The sequence below is a fragment of the Dendrobium catenatum genome, unplaced genomic scaffold (assembly GCF_001605985.2).
Source record: "Dendrobium catenatum unplaced genomic scaffold, ASM160598v2 fragScaff_scaffold_1203, whole genome shotgun sequence".
Lineage (NCBI taxonomy): Eukaryota > Viridiplantae > Streptophyta > Magnoliopsida > Asparagales > Orchidaceae > Dendrobium > Dendrobium catenatum.
Window position 1 is genome coordinate 171394 of NW_021319665.1, and position 19420 is coordinate 190813.

Sequence of the window (19420 nt, forward strand, 5' to 3'; positions counted from 1 at the left end):
GCGGGGAGGCCGGGGCCGAATTTTCGGAGCCCACAGATTTCTGGCGACTCCGCTGGGGATTGGTTTTTCTTTCCATCTTTGGCTAGTCGTATATTTGAGCTATGGTAGCAGCAAAATTTGATGAGTTAAGATTTAAATTTCATTCGTAAAATGTCTTTTTAATTGAACTCATTAAAAATTTTCTAAAAAGTATTTTGAAATTATAAGAATTATATGTTTATCATTTCGTTCTGTCGAGTCCATGCACTTTGAAAGTATGGGGGAATATATCAGATCTTGATTACTAATCCCCATCTTTCATTTTGTGCAGATTGGACCTCCAGAACACTCCTTTCATCGTTCAACTAGGAAGTGGTGCCAACATCCAACTAGCAAATGCTATCATTAACACGGAAAACTCTGGAGCCACTATTCAATTTGGTGGGCTACAATTCTCTGCAGCTACTGCGAGCGCTGCTGCCGTTCCAGTATACGGTATTAATACTGAAAAGCCTGTCAGGAGGCCTTATGCTGCTGATGTTGCTGCTCGTCGCGTGCATCCACCGCCACGACGGCCACAACCATCCCGAGTTAATACTGCAAATGAATTCCCCCGGAAGAGGGTCTCAGTCTTCAAAAGGCTGTCGAATTCTGAAACCCCGACAACAAGAAGGGTTATGGCCGGGAAACAAATTTCTATGATGCATGCTACTACCACCACTCTGCCAACTGGGATATCTATGCCTGGAAGGAATGATGCTGAGGCCTCCTCATCTGGAGGAAAGCCATCAAGAAGGCAGAGGAGAAGGATGAATGCATAGCTGCGAGCTCAGCAGTTGCTACAAGTCCACCCATCCACACTACCTGCTCAGGAACCAGAAGCGAGTGTTCCTACCCAGAATAAGTTTATCCTACCCAGAATAAGTTTAAGAATTTGAAATGGGTAAAACGGAACAGCTCTACTGGTGAACTTAAACAATCGTTTTGGGAGCAACAACCTCAAGCCCTTGCTCCTCAAAAGAAGAAAGAGCCCGAGACTTTGTCCGCCAAAGTGCACAGAGTCTTAAAAACGGTAAAAGAAAGGGGGTTGATGAAAAAGAAATACCAAAGGCCAGTGGTGATTGAGGCCAGAAGATCTCCACCAAGAGAGTTTCCACCTTTGGTGACTCGAGGAAAATTTAAGTCAACTTCGCAGGAAGCACATCGGGGTGTGACACTTGGACCACGTGTCCAAGAATCCGCCGTCGAAAGGTTCCAGCGAAAAGACAAACAAGTTTGGAGGTCAAGACCGTATGACAGAAGAACACTTGACAAACAAACAAGTACGGGCGTGACATCTGGTGCAGCCTCCCAGAAATCCGCCCCCACTAACAGAAGCCATCAAAAATGGGTCCCTAAGAAGGTCCCAATTGATCATTCTTTTGATGGTCGACACCCTGGAGAATTCTCCAGGGGATCCCATCATCAGCCAACTACGTCGTCCCAAGAAGAAACTAACTTCGATCGCAGCCCAAGGATCGAAGAGTTTTTTGTGCCAAGTAATGAACCGGAGATTCAGTGGAGACGCCGCTCGGAGATCCGTACACAAGAAGATGATGATGAAGATGATGAAGAGACCATAGGAGTTGAAGTGGTTTATATGGTGGAACATGATGATGAGCGACCGCCTTTGCGGGTATACCAGCGGCAATATGGGGCTGCATCCACTGCCGGTAGAGATGCTGACTCGGAGAATGAGGAAGAGGAGGAATTCGAAGAAAATCCTTTGTTCCCTGATGCTACCACACTAGCAGAGGCACAAAGGCAGATGCATCGTCAGACGAAGGCAAAGGATAAAGAAATTGCTTAATTAAATGCCAAAATGACTGAGATGATGACGCAAATGATTATGATGATGCAGAGAAATATCACTGCTAATCCTACACCTGTTCAGCAAACTAATCATCAGGCGACAAGTAGTGGTCTTGCTAATCCGCCAGCTAATCTTGTACCCCAAGTGTCGGGATTACGAGGTTCACATGAAGGAGGAATTGAGAATGATCGTTTGGTTCGCGAACCTACTCCTCAAAATGTAGCAAGCACATCCGAGCCTGTGACAGTGGCACAGTTGGAGACAATCATCAATGAGAAGATTAAAGCTGTCATAGCTTTGGATCAGGCAGAAAAACTGGTGAGCAAAGGCCGTCCATATCCTGCTGAATTTGACCAGGTGCCATACCCAAAGGGGTATTCTGTCCCGAAGTTTAACACATTCAATGGTAATAGTAACCCCAAACAGCATTTGGCTCAGTTTAAAGCCACATGTGGTAATACGGGAGGTGTTGACGCTCTACTCTTCAGACAATTTGTCAGTAGTTTAACCTCGACTGCGTTCGAATGGTATGCTGAATTGCCGAATGACTCTGTGAGAACATTTGCAGAGTTAGAAGCCATGTTTGTGAAAAGGTTCGCCAGCGCGACCGAAAAGATAACAATCGCTGATCTCGCTTTAGATAAACGAAGGAGGGATGAGTCAGTGACAAAATATATAACTCGCTGGCGCAATTTGAGCATGAAATGTGAGCAGCAGTTAGAAGAAGAACATGCCGTGCAATTGTTAATGGGAAACATCGATGATAAGATGCAACCATTTTTATGTATGGCCACCATCACCACATTTCAGAACTTGTTGGACAGAGTGGCGAAGTTTGAAAAGCTGAACTTATCAAAATAAGAAAATCACTCCGATAAGCTCAAGAAGGCTAAAGCCTCGGGTGCTAGAAGGGGTGAGGCCGACTCTACATTCTTCTCCAGAGCTGATAGGGGAAAACAAGTGGCTTACAATGTAGATAAAGACAAACAACCGATACAGTATGAAGACAAGCCGAAACAAGTCTATAACCCTAACCCCCAACCAAAGTTGACACTTGGGGGAAATGACAAGCCGCGAATGTTTCAGGGTGGAGGAGAATGCCCGAGGCAAATAACGGGAACTGGTGATCGAGCGTTTCCATCCCTTAAAGAAAGAATGAATAAAGAATATTCATTTAAGAGGGAGAGTGATGCCAAGTTATTTCGACAAGCATTAAAAGCAGGCCTAGAACTGCCGGAGTGTAAGAGGCCCGAAGAATCAAAACATACTGGTGACCCGAATTATTGCCCATACCACCGAGTACTTAGTCATCCTATTGAAGATTGCTACATCTTTAAGGATTGGTTGGAAATAAAATATTAGAAGGGAGAAGTCACATTGTCGGAAAATATGTTGGCACACCCTAGAAAAGAGTCAACTAGGGTGGTTATGTCCTCTTCCGTACCCCCGACTAAAGAAGAAAGAAACAAAAAAGAATTAGCTCAAGAAGGGAAGTGGGAGACTGCGGTCTCCAAGAAGACTGTAAAAATGTTAAAACAACTCGAAGGAGTTCCATGTGTGAAGTGGAAATCTCCTACACAGTCAGTGCTGGACTTGAAAGGGCTTCCTGCGGCACGAGCGTCCACTTTTAAACAACATCCAAACCAAACCGGTTATTTAAGATCCAAAAAAGGAAAGTCTTCCAAAAGAAGGATCAAACTAAAGAAGCTTAATGAGAAGAAAACAACGACTCAAAGGCTCATCGATAGTTTGGATGAATATTACCAAACTGTTAGATGTCCCATCAAGCTCGATGACTTTATGTCAGATCTTAAAGTGGCTGAAGCAGAAGAGGCGGGTGAAGATTCTCTTCCTATGGAAACTTGCCGGGTCATTTCAGTAACACCAGTGGCTCCAGCAAAAGAAAATTACGTCGAGGAAGCAACTTCTGAAACTTGTCTTGTGGCATCATCAATGGACTATAGTTCTGAAGAAGATCTGTTTTTTTCCAAATGAGAATGAGTCCGAGCAGGATATAGCGTCACAAATGGGGCATGTGAGATTGGAGGGTGATTCTGAACTAGAAAATGAGTCTTTGGATGCTATGATGGCCGACTCTGAGGAAGATGCTCCATCAAATGAGTTTGTGCCAGATGAAATAGCGCAAGTACGATTAAGAAGCGGTATGGTGCTGCCAACTCCGTCAAAGAAGGAAATATCTAATAAAGACAAAGGGAAAGAAATAGTTGTCAATGAAGATATCATTCCCAAGGACTCTAAGAAGAAAGACACTTCAGTCAACGGGATAGATTACAATATCTTGTCTCACCTGAGAAAAATCCCGGCACAGCTTAGCATATACGATGCTCTGATAATTTCTAAGGATCTTCGGGAGATTTTGATTCAGGCTCTCAAAGACCCCGAAAGGTATGAAGCATATTTTGCTGAACGTAATATGACGGAAGTCTTGCAAGCCCGTAATGAGCCATTCATCACATTCTCTGAAGAAGACATGATGCTTAGGACGGCAGATCATAACCGCCCTCTGTACGTTACTGCAGAGAGCGACGAAATGATAATCAGCCGAATTCTGATCGACCCTGGGTCCTCCATCAACCTTATAAGCTTGAAAGCACTAAGATCGTTATGCCTCGACGTGCAGCATCTCGGGTCGGATAAGCTAATGGTGCATGGTTTCAATGAGAAATGGCAGAAGACCCTAGGATCATTCATGCTCTCCCTAACTTTTGGGGAGCTTCATACAGAAGCCAAATTTCATGTGATTGATGCAGATACTTCATTCAAGGCGCTCTTGGGTCGCCCTTGGTTGCATGAGTATGGCATTGTCCCATCAACACTACACCAGTGCATGAAGTACCTTAAGGATGGAGAAGAGTTCAGGATCTCTGGTGATATCCAACCTTTTGCAGTGCACAAAGCTACAGTCTATGAAGATGCCAAGTATTTCATTCCAAAGAAGTTGAAACCATCGAGCTCTCTTGAGGTCCAGTTGTCGAGCACTAAAACTACAAAGCGACCAAAACAGAAGGTGAAAAGAAGCGGGTTGGGAGAAAGAATGCAACGCCAACTCTTTCCAAAGCAGCGATCGCTACTAAAGAAAGAAAACATGTACCTCACCAAGGGAGCGACACAGATGAAGATGAGGTCACCCCTACAAAATCTTGGAAGGCATGTCAGTCAATTGCCAAAGGGAAAAAGAAGGCTGAATACTCAGATTCTGACTATGATTATGAGTCTACCTACATGAGTAATGTGCAGTGTGTATTCTTAAGAAGAATAGGTAACTTATAAATCTCGAACAGCGTATTCGTAGTCACGCGCATTCCTATGCAACATTTCAAGGAAATTACTCCCCGGGAGGTACATAATATCGAAGAACTCGTAACATTCTACGTGCCACCTCATAGAAAAAGGGGCGGGCCAGGAAGTTTATTCTATAAAGGTGGAGAGCACGAAGAAGAAGCAAATCGCGACTGGTTTTGTAGGCTCGTTAATTCTGTAGAGCTAATACCTATGAGAATGCCTAGGTTTAATACCAAAAATATTCGAAAAATGTTGCGAAAGCAAATTAATATTCCTACCTCTAAACAACAACTTCGCTTTTGCCTGAGCATTTGGTATGGAAGACATCCATGTCCATTACGAAAGAAAGATATTGTTGCAAGGAGAGGTCTCGGATTTATCGTGCAAAAATATTCCCAAAAGGAGACTTGCCAAGCAATCACATGCGCGAAAGTCAAATTAGATGATAGCGATGATGAGGAAATATATGAAGTTAATACTTATGATGATCAGCCCGTAGAGGCCAAGCCTGCACCTGAAGAATTTGAAGATGGTGGACAGACGGCTACTATGGATGAGCTAAAAGAAGTCAACTTGGGGACTGAAGAAGACCCTCGCCCAACCTTCATTAGCTCCCTTTTATCAGAAGACCAAGCGGAAGAAATGAAAGAGCTTCTTTGTGAATTCAGGGATTGCTTTGCCTGGACATATGCCGAGATGCCCGGCTTATCCCCTGATGTGGCAGTTCACATGTTAGCCATCAAGCACGATGCAGTGCCTATAAAGTAAGCTCCAAGGAGAATGAGATTGAAGATCGAAGAACAGGTGATTGCAGAGACAAAGAAGCTTATAGAAGCGGGCTTTATCCGCGAAGAAAAATATGCTGATTGGATTGCCATTATTGTCCCTGTCAAGAAGAAGAACGGTCAGATTCGTATCTGTATCGATTTTCGCGACCTCAATAAGGCGTGCCCAAAAGATGATTTTCCACTCCCTGTATCAGAACTGCTGGTGGACAACACTTCCAACTACGACATGTTCTCCTTTATGGATGGATCGTCTGGATACAATCAAATTAAGATGGCGCCTGAGGATGAAAAGCACACATCGTTCAGAACGCCCATTGGCATCTTTTGTTATACGGTCATGCCCTTTGGCCTGAAGAATGCTGGTGTCACCTACCAACGGGCGATGACACATATATTTGATGAGTTAATACATCAAAAGGTTGAGTGCTATGTGGACGACCTTGTTGTCAAGAGCGTGGACCGAAGAGACCACTTGGATGACTTAAGGATTGTATTTGAAAGAATCAGGAAGTATGATCTGAAGATGAATCCTCTGAAGTGTCCTTTTGGGGTCTCTTCCGGCAAATGTTTGGGGTACGTTGTTCGACATCGAGGCATCGAAGTTGACCCCAATAAGATTAAGGCAATTATGGAGATGCCACCTCCCAGAAACCTCCGTCAACTCCGCTCATTATAAGGACAACTGGCTTTCATTCGACGATTCATATCGAATCTGTCGGGTAGGTGCCAGCCATTTTCAAAGTTGATGAAGAAAGATGTCCGCTTTAAATGGGATGATGAATGCCAAGAAGCATTTGATAGTATAAAGAGATACTTATTAAACCCTCCTATTCTTGCGGCACCAATTCCGGGGAAACCTCTTATACTGTATACGGCAGCATTAGAAGAGTCCCTCGGAGCATTATTGTCCCAGCATAACGAAGAAGGCAAGGAAAATGGGTTATACTACATCAGTCGGAGATTGATTGGAGTGGAAATCCGCTATTCCCCAATTGAGAAGAATTGTTTGGCATTGATCTTTGCAGTTCAGAAGCTCCGCCACTATATGCTTTCTCACAAGATTACCTTGATATCAAAGATCGATCCGCTGAAGTTCTTGATGACAAGACCAACCTTAACAGGTCGTTTAGCAAGGTGGGCAGTGATATTACTATAATTTGATATCACATACATGCCACAGAAAGCGGTAAAGGGACAAGCCTTGGCAGATTTTCTCGCCGCGCATCCTATCCCGACAAACTCCCCGCTTAATGATGATTTGCCTGACGAGCAAATCATGCAGGTCGAGGAAGGAGGAAAGTTACCATTCTGGGAGATGTATTTCGACGGGGCATCATCGATTAAGCCTGCCCGACCTCAACATATTGCAAGGGCCCGAGCCGGCATCGGTCTCATTTTTATAGCGCCTGAGGGAGGCATAATGAGATTTTCATTCAGTTTAACTGAACCTCGGACCAACAATGAAGCCGAATACGAAGCTCTAATAGCAGGGTTGGAGATTGCAATCGATATCAAAATTCAAAATCTTCAAATCTTCGGCGACTCTCAACTTGTGATAAATCAAGTCCTGGGCATTTACAAGATTTGTAAGGTTGAGCTGGCTCATTACCACCAGCGGACCCTTGAGCTCCTGAAATAGGTGCCAAATGTTAAAATAGTTCAAGTTCCCCGAGGACAAAATGCCAAAACAGATTGTTTGGCCAAATTGGCCAAGGAAATGGCGAATACCAATGAGAGACCTATATATATCGGAGTTTATAACCGTCAGGTGTTGGAACCCGCCCTGTTGCAATTCCTACGGGCAGAAGAAGTATCGGATTCAAGTAAACAAGATACAATTCCGAGTGACCCTCAACCTCTTCACCAGATTATTATGGAAAATTATCCAGAAGGATATCGTGTAGCAAGGAGATGTAAAGCTAGCCAAGCTTCAGAATCGTGGTTGCATTGCTTAGATGTCAAAGTAGAAGATGATTGGAGGCAGCCTTTCATTGAATATTTCAAAGAAAGTAAACTCCCAACAAATAAATCTCAAGCCACGCAAATTAGGAAGAGAGCATTGCGATACGCATTTGTCAACGACATGCTGTACCGATGAGCTTTTGATCAAATGTGGCTAAGATGCCTAGGGACCAAGGAAGCTGATAGAGTGGTAACAGAAGTTCACGAAGGACTCTGCGGTGCACATCAGTCAGGTCCCAAAATGGCTGCAAAAATTAAAAGGATGGGCTATTATTGGCCAACAATGGTGAGAGACAGTATCGACCATGCTAAGAGGTGTCACGAGTGTCAAATCCACGGTGATGTTATACATCAACCGCCTAACCCTCTACACCCAACAATAGCGTCATGGCCATTTGAATGCTGGGCACAGATATAATCGGGCAGATAGATCCGCCATCATCAGCCGGGCACCGCTTTATTTTGGAAGCTACAGACTACTTCTCGAAGTGGGCAGAAGCGGCTCCATTCAGAGAGGTCACATCTGAGCATGTGATCAACTTTTTCACCCATAATGTTGTCTACAGATTTGGTGTGTCACGCCGAATAATCTCAGATAATGGCACAGCATTCAAAAGCACCAAAATTTACAAGTTTGTTGATCGACACAAGATCGATTGGAGGTATTCATCAATATACAATCCAAGAGCGAATGGCTTGGCAGATGCCTTCAACAAGACATTGGTGAAATTGTTGAAGAAGATCTTTACGAAGAATAAAAGGGAGTGGCACACGAAGATGGCAGAAGCGTTATGGGTGTATCGTACAACTTACAAGACACCAACCAAAGCCACTCCTTATTCACTCGTACTCGGAGTTGAAGCAGTGTTGCCACTAGAGATTGAACTGCCGTCACTTCGAGTGGCAATTTAGCACAATCTAACCCAGGAGCAAAATGCTCGCCTGAGGATGGAGGAACTTGATGCACTCGACGAGGTTAGACTGCAAGCCCAACAGAACTTGGAGATCTATCCAGCAAGGATGGTGAAATCATTTGATCGGATGGTGCGCCATCGAGCATTTCAAGAAGGAGAAATGGTTTTGGTACTGAGAAGACCAATCATCCCACATCGAAAAGTCGGTGGCAAATTCGTATCCAATTGGGAAGGCCCCTTCGTCATCGAGAAGGTATACCAAGGAGGAGCCTATCAACTTATCGACCTGCACGGTCAGAGACCCATGCTGCCGATTAATGGTCAATACCTAAAGAAGTATTACGCGAAAATTGCCCAAGAAAATATTTTGTTTAATGCACTGTATATTTTATACATGCTTACTAGCGTATATGCTTTACATTTTGAAATTCTCTTGTGTCACAAGAATGCATTTCAAAGAACTCACAAAAATCCCCCATAAGACTGGGGGCATTTTAAATATTTATTTGGGTCGACATCGTGCCGCATGCCGAAATCCCCGAATAAATATTTAAAATCTCGAAATACAAGATTTATATGAAATCTCCCTGCGAGATAGGGGCATTTTAAATATTTATTTGGGTTGACATCGTGCTATACGACGAGATCCCCAAATAAATATTTAAAATTTCGAATTCCAATTTTATTCTATTCTAAAATGACCCTTTGAAGCAGGGGGCATTTTAAATATTTATTCGGGTCGACATCGCGCTGCATGCCGAGATCCCCGAATAAATATTTAAAATTATCAATGCAAATTTTCTCTTAAGGAAGATACAATGAATTCTCTTCGAAGTATATACAGGTCATCTTCAAAAAGTTTAAGACTCCGTCTTCTCCAATGTACCAAGATTCAAAAGTCAGGAAAGAGATTTTTGTAACTACACACTCCAACAAACTGAGTCAGAAAAGCTTGATAAGTCTTTCGACAGCCTAAAGCTTAAGGTTCGAATGGGTGTAAAAGGTCGGATCCAACACGCCCAAATATGGCCGGATCGCTAGCAGTTCTGTCTACTCAATACGCCATAAGAACGGCCCTAGTAGCGGAACCCCCATTTTGTCAACCCGTCAGTAAGGACTGTAGGAAGAACGAAGGCCAATTTGACTCGACAAGTTCAAGTGATCGTAGTCCACCAAATTCTCCTAATTGACCGTAGAATCAAAATTTTAGTGGGAAGAAGTGTTGCGAGCAACTACTAAATGTGCGTAGGCTCAAAAATCCTCAACCACAAAGGAGAACTCTAAATCTACCAACTCTAGTGAAATCAGCATTGGGAAGCATATTTCTCATGGCTCAAGTCTGAAGCCTGTATGGGTGTAAAAGGTCGGATCCAACACGCGTGGCCGGATCGCTGGCAGCTCCATCTACTCAATACGCCATAAGAAAGACCGTAGTAGAGGAACCCCCATCTCAGCAACCAGAGGACGAAGGGCTATCAAATTCTAGCTCTCCTGATCTGATGAACTCAAGTGACTCAGATTAAAGTCTCCTCAAATGGTTAAGGATTAAGATACTACCTACCTTTGATAGTATAGACAAGATCCAAAACCTACAACTCCTTCAATAAATCCGTAAAGCACAAAGCGAGGATCGAAGGAATTCTTTTTCAACAAGTCCGCCAAAGCACAAAGCAAAGGACCGAAAAGAAAATTATCCCAAAGTTCATACAAAGCTTAAGGCTAAACTGAGAGGATTCGTCATCAACAAGTCTGTTATGCACAAAGCTCTGGACCGATGACTTTTCGCCACTAACCTAATATAAATCTAAGGGTTTAGGTCATCGGCATTTACTCCTTCAACAAGCCCTCCAAAGCAAGAAGCATAGGGCCGAAGGTACAAAAATCACTTGACAAGTCAATAAAGATAAATCAGGAAATTCTCCATCATTGTCCGCAGCACAAAGCATAGGGCAAAAGAAATCAGTATCTCAACCATCTATTGATACATTTAAGAAATCTATGGAGAAAGAAAATCTTAGTGTGACATCCAAATAAGCTTTTGGAGATCCACTAAATGAAAGCCCTAGTGTGACATCTAGAACAAATATCTAGAGATCCACAGGGTCAATCAGCATACAATAAACGTGATTCGCTCTAGGCGCGAACCACATTTGTTGGGGGCATTTGTTGACCCTCATACTAGTGTCGGGGTCGAGTCGACCGCGCAAGGTGGGTTTTAAAAAAGAAAGAGCTAGAAATCGCGCAAAAACTCACCCGACGCGTGTCGACCTAAAACCCAAAATCGCCGAGATGACCTCCGTTCGCGAAACAGACAGCGCCGATGCGTCCGGAGCAACGGAAACAGCTAAGATCGACACCCATATTGGTGGGGGTCGCCGCTCGGCGAAAAATTAAAATTTGGGTGCGCGAATCGAGACGACGACTTGTGCGAGCGGCGACGCGACGATCAACTCGATGCAAGATTAAAAATTTATTTTTATTTTTGTTCAATAAAATTAAAACATTTTGGAAAGAGGGAGAGAAAGAGCTTTTTAAATAAAAAAAGGTTTTTTCCAAATTAAAAAAAATTCCAAAATCCCTAATATATCCCCACTTAACCTCATAACCCTCCTCACTCTCCAAACCGCCAAATCCACGATCCCTCCTCTCATCTCACGCTCTTCCTCACGCCAAGGAGCCGCCGGCCTCTCCTTTCCCTCCAAGCTCTCCAAGATAAAAATCTCTCCTCATTTCTTCTTCTCCTTCCTCCATTCTTCTTCTTCTTCTTCTTCCTCCTCCTCCATTCTCCATTCTCCCCCTTCTTCTTCTTCCTTCCCTCTTCTTCCTCTTCCCCATTTTTCTTTTTCTTTCTTCATCCCTCCATATTTCCTTTCATTTACTTCCATTTTTCTCTTCCCCTCGCTTCTCCTTCCTCTCCTTCATCTTCTTCTTCCTCCTCCAACCTCTCTTTCTCAAGACATACACCAAACCCTAACCCTAATTCTTCATATCTCCACTTCCACTCACTAACTCACCTACATCTCTTCACAAAAAATGTTCTTACAGACTTCCTACACCATTCCAACAAAAAAAAAATCATCCATCACTTTCTCTCTAACCTAGAGAGAGAAAATTTTCTCTTTAACCTAGAGAGAGAAAATTTTCTCTCTCTAGAATGAGAGTGAAATCTCTTCATGAATAGCTCCATCTCCACCCCAAGCATCTTCCCTCTCCACCATACCTCCAAATTCCTTTCCTAGAGAGAGAGAAATTACACACTCTCTCTTTCTCTCTCCAAAATTGAGAAGAGAGAGATTTTCTCTCTCTAAATCTCTCCTCTCACTTCCTTGCACCTCCTAAACCTTCTCTACGCAAATTCCCTTCAAATTCCATCTTTCCCCTCTCTTTCTCTCTCTAGAAAGAGAGTTTCCTTCTCTCTTTCTCTCTCCAAAAATTAGAAAAAGAGAGATTTTCTCTATCTAACCTCACTCCCCCAATTTCCTACACATCCTAAACCCCTTCAACCAAAAAATCCTTTCTTTCCCTCTCTTTCTCTCTCTAGAAAGAGAGCTCTCTTCCTTTTCTTTCTCTCTCTGGCTTCTTTTCTAAAAAAAAATATGATTAATTAAATTGCACAAGTAAATTTTTTTTTAATTATGTATCGCAGGTTCCTACGTCGTCGTCATCCGCCGTCGCCGCCTCGATTGCTGCATACCCAAGGTAAAAATTAGTATTTACATTTCTATGTATGAAATAAGTACTCGTGACTGTTTTTCTTAGTGGGCGAGGAAAAACTTAAGTGCCCGTGACGCACTGAGCGAGCGGGAAAATTCGTATGCATGAAAATATAAGTACCCGTTATTGCTTTTCTTAGCAGGTGGGGAAATTTGTTATTTGTAGCAAAATTATTTAATTAAGTACCCGTCATTGCTTTTAGGCGGGGAAAATGTCATATTTTAAACCTGTGCTAAAAGACCCTGTGACCGCTTTTTTTAGCGAGCGGGGATTGAAACTGTGGCCGCGGTGTCACCCGACACCTACCGTGACTGCCTTTCTTGGCAGGCGGGAAGGCCTTACACACTCTGATGTAGCCCCCTACGCGGGGACGACGCTGGAGTGCTGTCGAATTTTTATTTGAAAATATTGAGGACTTGAACAAAAAGTAAAACTTGAACAAGACTTGAACAGCAAGGGACTCAAATTTGACAACAAAGTTGAACTTGAAAATGAATCACATCGAATGAGACTTTAACTTAGCAAGTACCCAATCAAACCAACACAAATGCTAAAGATATAGATCTTTCTAATCAACATCAAAATCAAGTGATAACTTTAATTTTTCAAATGCATTTGAAAGAACATTGAGATGAAAACATAGATTCGTGGTGGGCTAAGAAACTCCTGCATCCCTATCATCAACAACAATCCTACTCCAAAGAGATACAACAAAAAAAAGATGCAAATCATAAGTCAACAAGAGTTCAACCATCCAAATGAAAGTTATCTCATGAACAATGAATGATAAACTAAAGTGATTCAAATTTTTCAACCAAAGTGAGCGATATGGCAATATGCCTACATCTAAAGTTTCCCACAAGTGATGAAAGTCTTCATGCTAGATAAGGAATGAATATCAAATAAATGATGAGTGTGAAGCTTATTATACTTGTTATGAACCATCTTTGGAGACAAAGAACCTGCACGTTCAACTCATTTGTAAGTGACAAGAAGATGGTGGCAAATACAACAACAATCATGCTTGTGGTTGGGGTGTGGTGGTTGTAACGAACATCCCGATGTATTCATGAAGGAAACATAAAGAATATATAATGATTGTATAGTGGATTCGATGAACCCACCAAAGACATCGATAGAAGAACCGTGGCATATTCAACTTTTCGCCTATAATCAACATCGAAGTACAAGCAACTATATTCAACTTTGCAAACAATAAAATAAGAGGAGATTTGATTTCAAACAAATATGCAATGTCTCTAAATGGTACTACAAAATGCATGCAAATAATGGAAGTCAATGTATAAAGGTCTATACAAGTCATAGGAAAGCTCCTACTACCGAGGTTGACTATCTGGTGGATATGCGTGGCAGTCCTTACTAATACTAGAAGACACACGTAAATGCGACGGTCCACAAATCAAACACAGCAATCTCCTACGAGCCAAAAGCAGGAGATTAGTTAGTGCAATATAATCTATCTGCACATATCATGCAATTAGTGCACGACAGTCTACCTGTACAAAGCAGCAAACAATTCAATCCATAAGTTGTTACAATCCGCCACCGGATCTGCAACACTCGTACTAGCGGATAGAAGGCGTGTACAAGCTCTCAAATGAAAAGTTGTGTGCACTCAAATGACAGTTAGCTGCACAACTACAATTATTTCAAAGTACCCCCGCACGTACACAGTAGTTTGTATACACATAGGTACACTAAAGGGGAAAATATGATCTCGACCCGCATGGGCCCCGGCGAGCGTGTTATTGATACACACGTGACGCCTAGGGATGCTGCGCGTGTCGATAAGTGAATTCAAGTTCGAACCCGATCCTTATATACGAATCAATAGGAGTCGATAGGGTTCGAACCTTCGAACAAATACATGATTGTGGCGACCGGTGTATTTGTTTTAATACATTCATACCAGGCCTTCAAAGCTTAAAATCAATAGAATTCACTCACAAAGGCATAAAGCCTACGAAACACGATCCTCTGTCGACATTCAGACAGAGTTGACAAGGTTCAAATTACAAATAAAAATGACCCCACACCCCGATGATGGTCATGTTGAATGTGAATCTCAACCGGAGGGGTTAATCTCTCATATATTTCAAAATGTCTAAAATTTATACTAAATCTAAATTCCACAAAAAAATCCAAAAATCATCAAGCTCTAAGATATTTAAATTTGAAATCAATCATCAAAACACTTAAAGCAAACTTCATCCACCCTCCGCTAAAAGTTTATCGAGGTGGACAAATTCAAATATAACTTCAGCTCACAAAGAGCCAAATGTCTAGTCAAAAATATCACTAGGATTCATTCTCAAACAATCTTCTGCCGATAAAAACGTGGTACGTGGAAGAAAGATACAGGTGGAGTGGCACTTGCGGAGAGACGAAATTTCCGGAGGGGATGAGAAAGAAGGGTGGAAAGAGCCCGCAGGATTTCCAAAGCAAACCCACAGGTTAAAGCTTCCAAAAATAACTTATCATTCATCAACTAACTTCAAACATTACAAATCCTCCCATATATATAGGTATGAAAGAGGAATACTAAGAGACACTAACATTAAATTCCCATAGGAATTTTAAACAACACAATTAATTAAAACACTAATGCTTTGCATGAAAAAACACACCCAAGTCAAGGAACCGAAGAGGCAACCACGGGAGACGAGGAAGCCACACGGAACCAAGGGGCCATGGCCTCGGGAAAGAGCCCAGGCACGGGAAAACCAGCGGCCGGCCGGAATCTCATGGGGTGAGAGCAATAAAACCATGGTGGAATTCAAGGAGCCACACATGAGAAGACTAAACAACTATCTTGGGATTCCAAAAGCCCTTTTTGGAAACCCAAGAGACACCATAAAAAGAAACATTAAAAACTAAATAACATTTAATAAAAAGTAAGATAATAAATGAACTAAAATATTAGCTAATAATGAGCTAACCCTTAGTTCAATAAATGAACTAAAGACCAGCTCATAAATGAGCTAAAATTTCAGCTCAAATAGATTGAGCTAGTAGACTCAAGGGAAGTCAAAATTTGATTTATTTTGAACTAGTGTTGACCCCCTCTTTGTGTACATCAGATAAAGGCTTGATGTAGTTTGTTGTATTTATTATTTAATTTTTGTTAATTTATATATAAGAAAGCATTGTCTTTCTCCCCTAAATCCCATCCCTCCAATTCTCGAAACCCTCAATGTCAAAGAAATCATGATAAGAGCTTGCTAAAGAAGACATTGATGTGGACAGGGACGTCAAAAGAAGATTGAGGCTTTGAGATTTGTAAAATTTGCCCAATGCGAGGTTTTACTAAATCTAAGATTTAAGGTTTTATTTTTTTTAAAAACTATAATGATTTAAGATTATGCAGGATTTAAAATAGTATGTACTGTTTGGTAGGATTAATGCAAATCCTGCGTAAATCCCACTACCTAACAGCTCCTATGGTATAACTAGACCATGTTACTGTTAGTTATTGGGTGAACTGACCTAACAAGATTGTCCAACTTCTATAGCTTTGATAACATTGAACAAACAGGGTGAGGCAAGCCATTTTATCTATCTGCATTGGCTTAAAGACGGTGTTTGATAGTTTGGACAAAACTTGATGATGATATTTATGCTTCTTCTCTTGGCCAGATATGTAATTTTGAGGAAGATGTGAATTACATTGCTGTTGTTTAATTTACCATTTTTACTTAATTGGGTTGCATCTGATCTGATAAAGGTTGCCTTTTCTTCATTTTTCTTAGAATGATAATCAAAGATTTAATTTAATCAATAAAGATGCGTTGTTTAACTATTTCTAGTAAATGTTGAATATTTCCTTCAGCATTACCCATTGGAGAGTATGCTGCAGTAGCACTTCTTGCATTCTTTGGTTTAAAGTCAATAAAAGATGCTTGGGAACTTCCATCAAACGTGGATAAGAATCGTGGAGCAGCTCCAGAACTCGGTGAGCTTGTTGAAGCTGTGGAGCTTGTTAAAGAAGAGGTTTGTATTCATTAGTTTATTTATAAAAATTATACCAAGAAGCATGAATGTCGTCCTGTCAGATTAAGGATGTTTCATAATTGTGCTTTTAGGACGGCTAGATTAACTTATAGCGTATTTCCATAATCTATTAGTCCTATTAGTACATCTTGCACTATCATATTTTGATGGACTTGCGATGAAATAGTAATGCATGATTGTTTGAATGTGGCTTTTTTCTTGTTTTGTATACAATGGTGGAATATGAATTTCAAGGGAATTTTATTTATTTATTTATTTTATTATTATTATTATTATTATTTGGGGGAATGATTTTTTCTAAAAAGACTTTAGGATGAAAGTGGATAACATCCATACAAATCACTTTACACTTTGGATGAAACCCAATTTGGCGTGAGAGCCACCTTTGATCACCCTATGATTTCCCCATTGTTTGCATATGAGCTTGAGCAAAAGGAGCTCTCACAGTTGAGTTCTTGATGAAGGAATGTTTGAATTTTCTTAGGAGGAAGATATGCAGCATATTAATATTACTAGATTTCTCCCAGAAGGACCCTATGGGTTCTTTAGTTCTTGGGATTGACACTTCAATGACAAGCCTTTATGATTAATTAGTAGGGTTGTAGTTGAGTCAAGCTGAGCATACCATGGATTAGATGTTACTTGGTCATACTTCAAGTTCAAGTTTGGCACAAGCTCAAGTTGAGCATTCACCTATGTGTTTATAATTGCCTTGCTTAGAATTATCTATGATCAAACTTGCCTTTCATTTGGCTTGTCTAAATTAATCAAAAGTGTATTTAAATGAGTTAATAAATAAACTCATAAATGAATAAGTATTAAATGTATACCTATATGTGTGGGTGAAATTTTAGTTTTATCCTCAACGAATTGAGATATTTTGTGATTGAGTACGATATTAAAAATAATATATTATCCCGAAGAGCAAAAATATTTTTTCACTATGAACTCAATAAGAAAACTCACAATATTATATTTTTAATAGAGATTTTCTCCTATTTAATATTTGGTTGACTAGAGTTTATTTTATTCTAGGATACTGATGCCTCATAGGGGTAAGCCTCTATTATTAATTACATCTTAAGCATTTGTTACTTGAGAATACTTTTGATTAAACTAGTAATTTCTTTATAGTCATTAAACTATTAGCTAATATTTTCTTTTTTTTTTTTTTTTGAGAAATTTTTGTTTGAAAATTTGGTCCTTGGAAATATCAAGGGAGATATGGTCAACTTTAAGTCAAATTTTTTTAAAATGGAAGTCAAAAGGAGGAAAATATAGGAGTACTTGATTCTTAAAAACTCAGAGGTGCTAAAATTGTTTTATATCGAACTTTACATTTTAAAATTAGATTTTTATTTGAGTTGATCAATTTCATTTAAAAAGTTAGGACTTATATTCCAATAACATAAATTGAAGGAAATGCCCAAAATGAAGCTTATGAGGTGGTTGGAGTCAACATCAGCCTCAGATCATAGATTTAAGTGAGGACTACTGAGGATTAATACATTGAACCTATATCACAAACACCTTACTTGAGACTAAGTCAAACTGATCTTTAGACTTACAAACTTACACCCACCTGAGACTAAGCCAGCTTGACCTTTGGATTTACAATCCTATGTGGAAATGGCTGCCAGCTAACTCATCTAAATGCTTTTAAAATCATGAAATTCGGTTTCAATGCATATGAAGGATAGGGAGGGTTGTTTTGATTTAAAAGATAGTGCTTATAACTTGGCTCTTAGGCCAAGGTGCCTGACTATGTATGTATGTGATTGCTGACTCACTGAATACAAATTTATTTGTTATCTAATCCTTAATATGAGGGCTTTCTATACGAGACTTAATTATTTTGTTTTGAACTTGGCTTATTAGAGTGAGCTTGCAAGTTTTTTATTTGAAAATTTGGTTACCTATGGTTGATTTTAAATTGCTTACATGTTAATTAGTACAAAAATTAATTTTATCTTAATAGGCTATTGCATAATAATTCCAAACTACTCCCACTCAAAGCAAAAAACCTAAGAAAAAACATACATTTCTAATGCGTACTAAGAGAACAATCTATCACATGTATAAATATGAATTAACCAAATAAAAAGTAATGTCCAAATTATTACAATTTAGGAAATATTGTAAAAATTGCAATTGTGTTGTTTGTCTTATACAATCTAGTAATAATTACAAACTCGTCTTGTGAGTCTTTAAGCTTGGACTTCTAGACCATCCAAAGCTTCAGCTATGAGGTTTATCTTTTTTGTGTATCACTCGTGTAACTATACCCCACAAGTCCAAATAACTTCATAAGTTTATTAATTATATTTAAAATGAAAAAAAAAACCCCGCAAAACATAAGAGATTAGAAAGGAATTTTATATGAAAAAAACATCACAAATATGCCCGGCACTTAGAGTGCCAAACCTGTTTCTATTCTATATGCCTTCCCTCTATGGGATTTTTAAGCAGTGCTTGCAAACAAACAACATTAAATAATCATGATTTGTACCCATTTTGGATATGACCACTTATATATATATATATATATCCTAACCACTTAAGGGCCAGTGCTCACAACAAATATAATCTAATAATCATTACTCCAAATATAACATTCACATGCGCAGAAAAGAAAAAAATCCTAATCCTAGGATGCCTAGGGGCTATGCGTCTAAATGTGTGTGGTTGTGTGGTATGCATAGTGCAAGTGGTGTCTTATTTTATTGTGTAATGGCAGATATTTAATTTTTATCCATATGTGGTTCCACTTTGAATTATTTGTGACTTATATCTTTTATTTGATTTTTTAAGATCTCATATTTAGGAAGTTTATGAAAAACTCCATACAGTAATCCCTACTTGCTTTGAGGCAAGCC

The 19420-nt window shown here is 40.2% G+C and overlaps 1 protein-coding gene across 1 annotated transcript in view; it reads left to right on the plus strand.

Annotated features, from left to right (window-relative positions):
- LOC110100818 (GDT1-like protein 2, chloroplastic) overlaps positions 1–19420 on the plus strand; it is a 59985-nt gene that overhangs the window by 34233 nt on the left and 6332 nt on the right. Inside the window, exon 6 of the mRNA XM_020828497.2 lies at positions 16363–16523. Coding sequence (XP_020684156.2) covers positions 16363–16523 — 161 coding nt within the window. The remainder of the gene's footprint in view (positions 1–16362; positions 16524–19420) is intronic.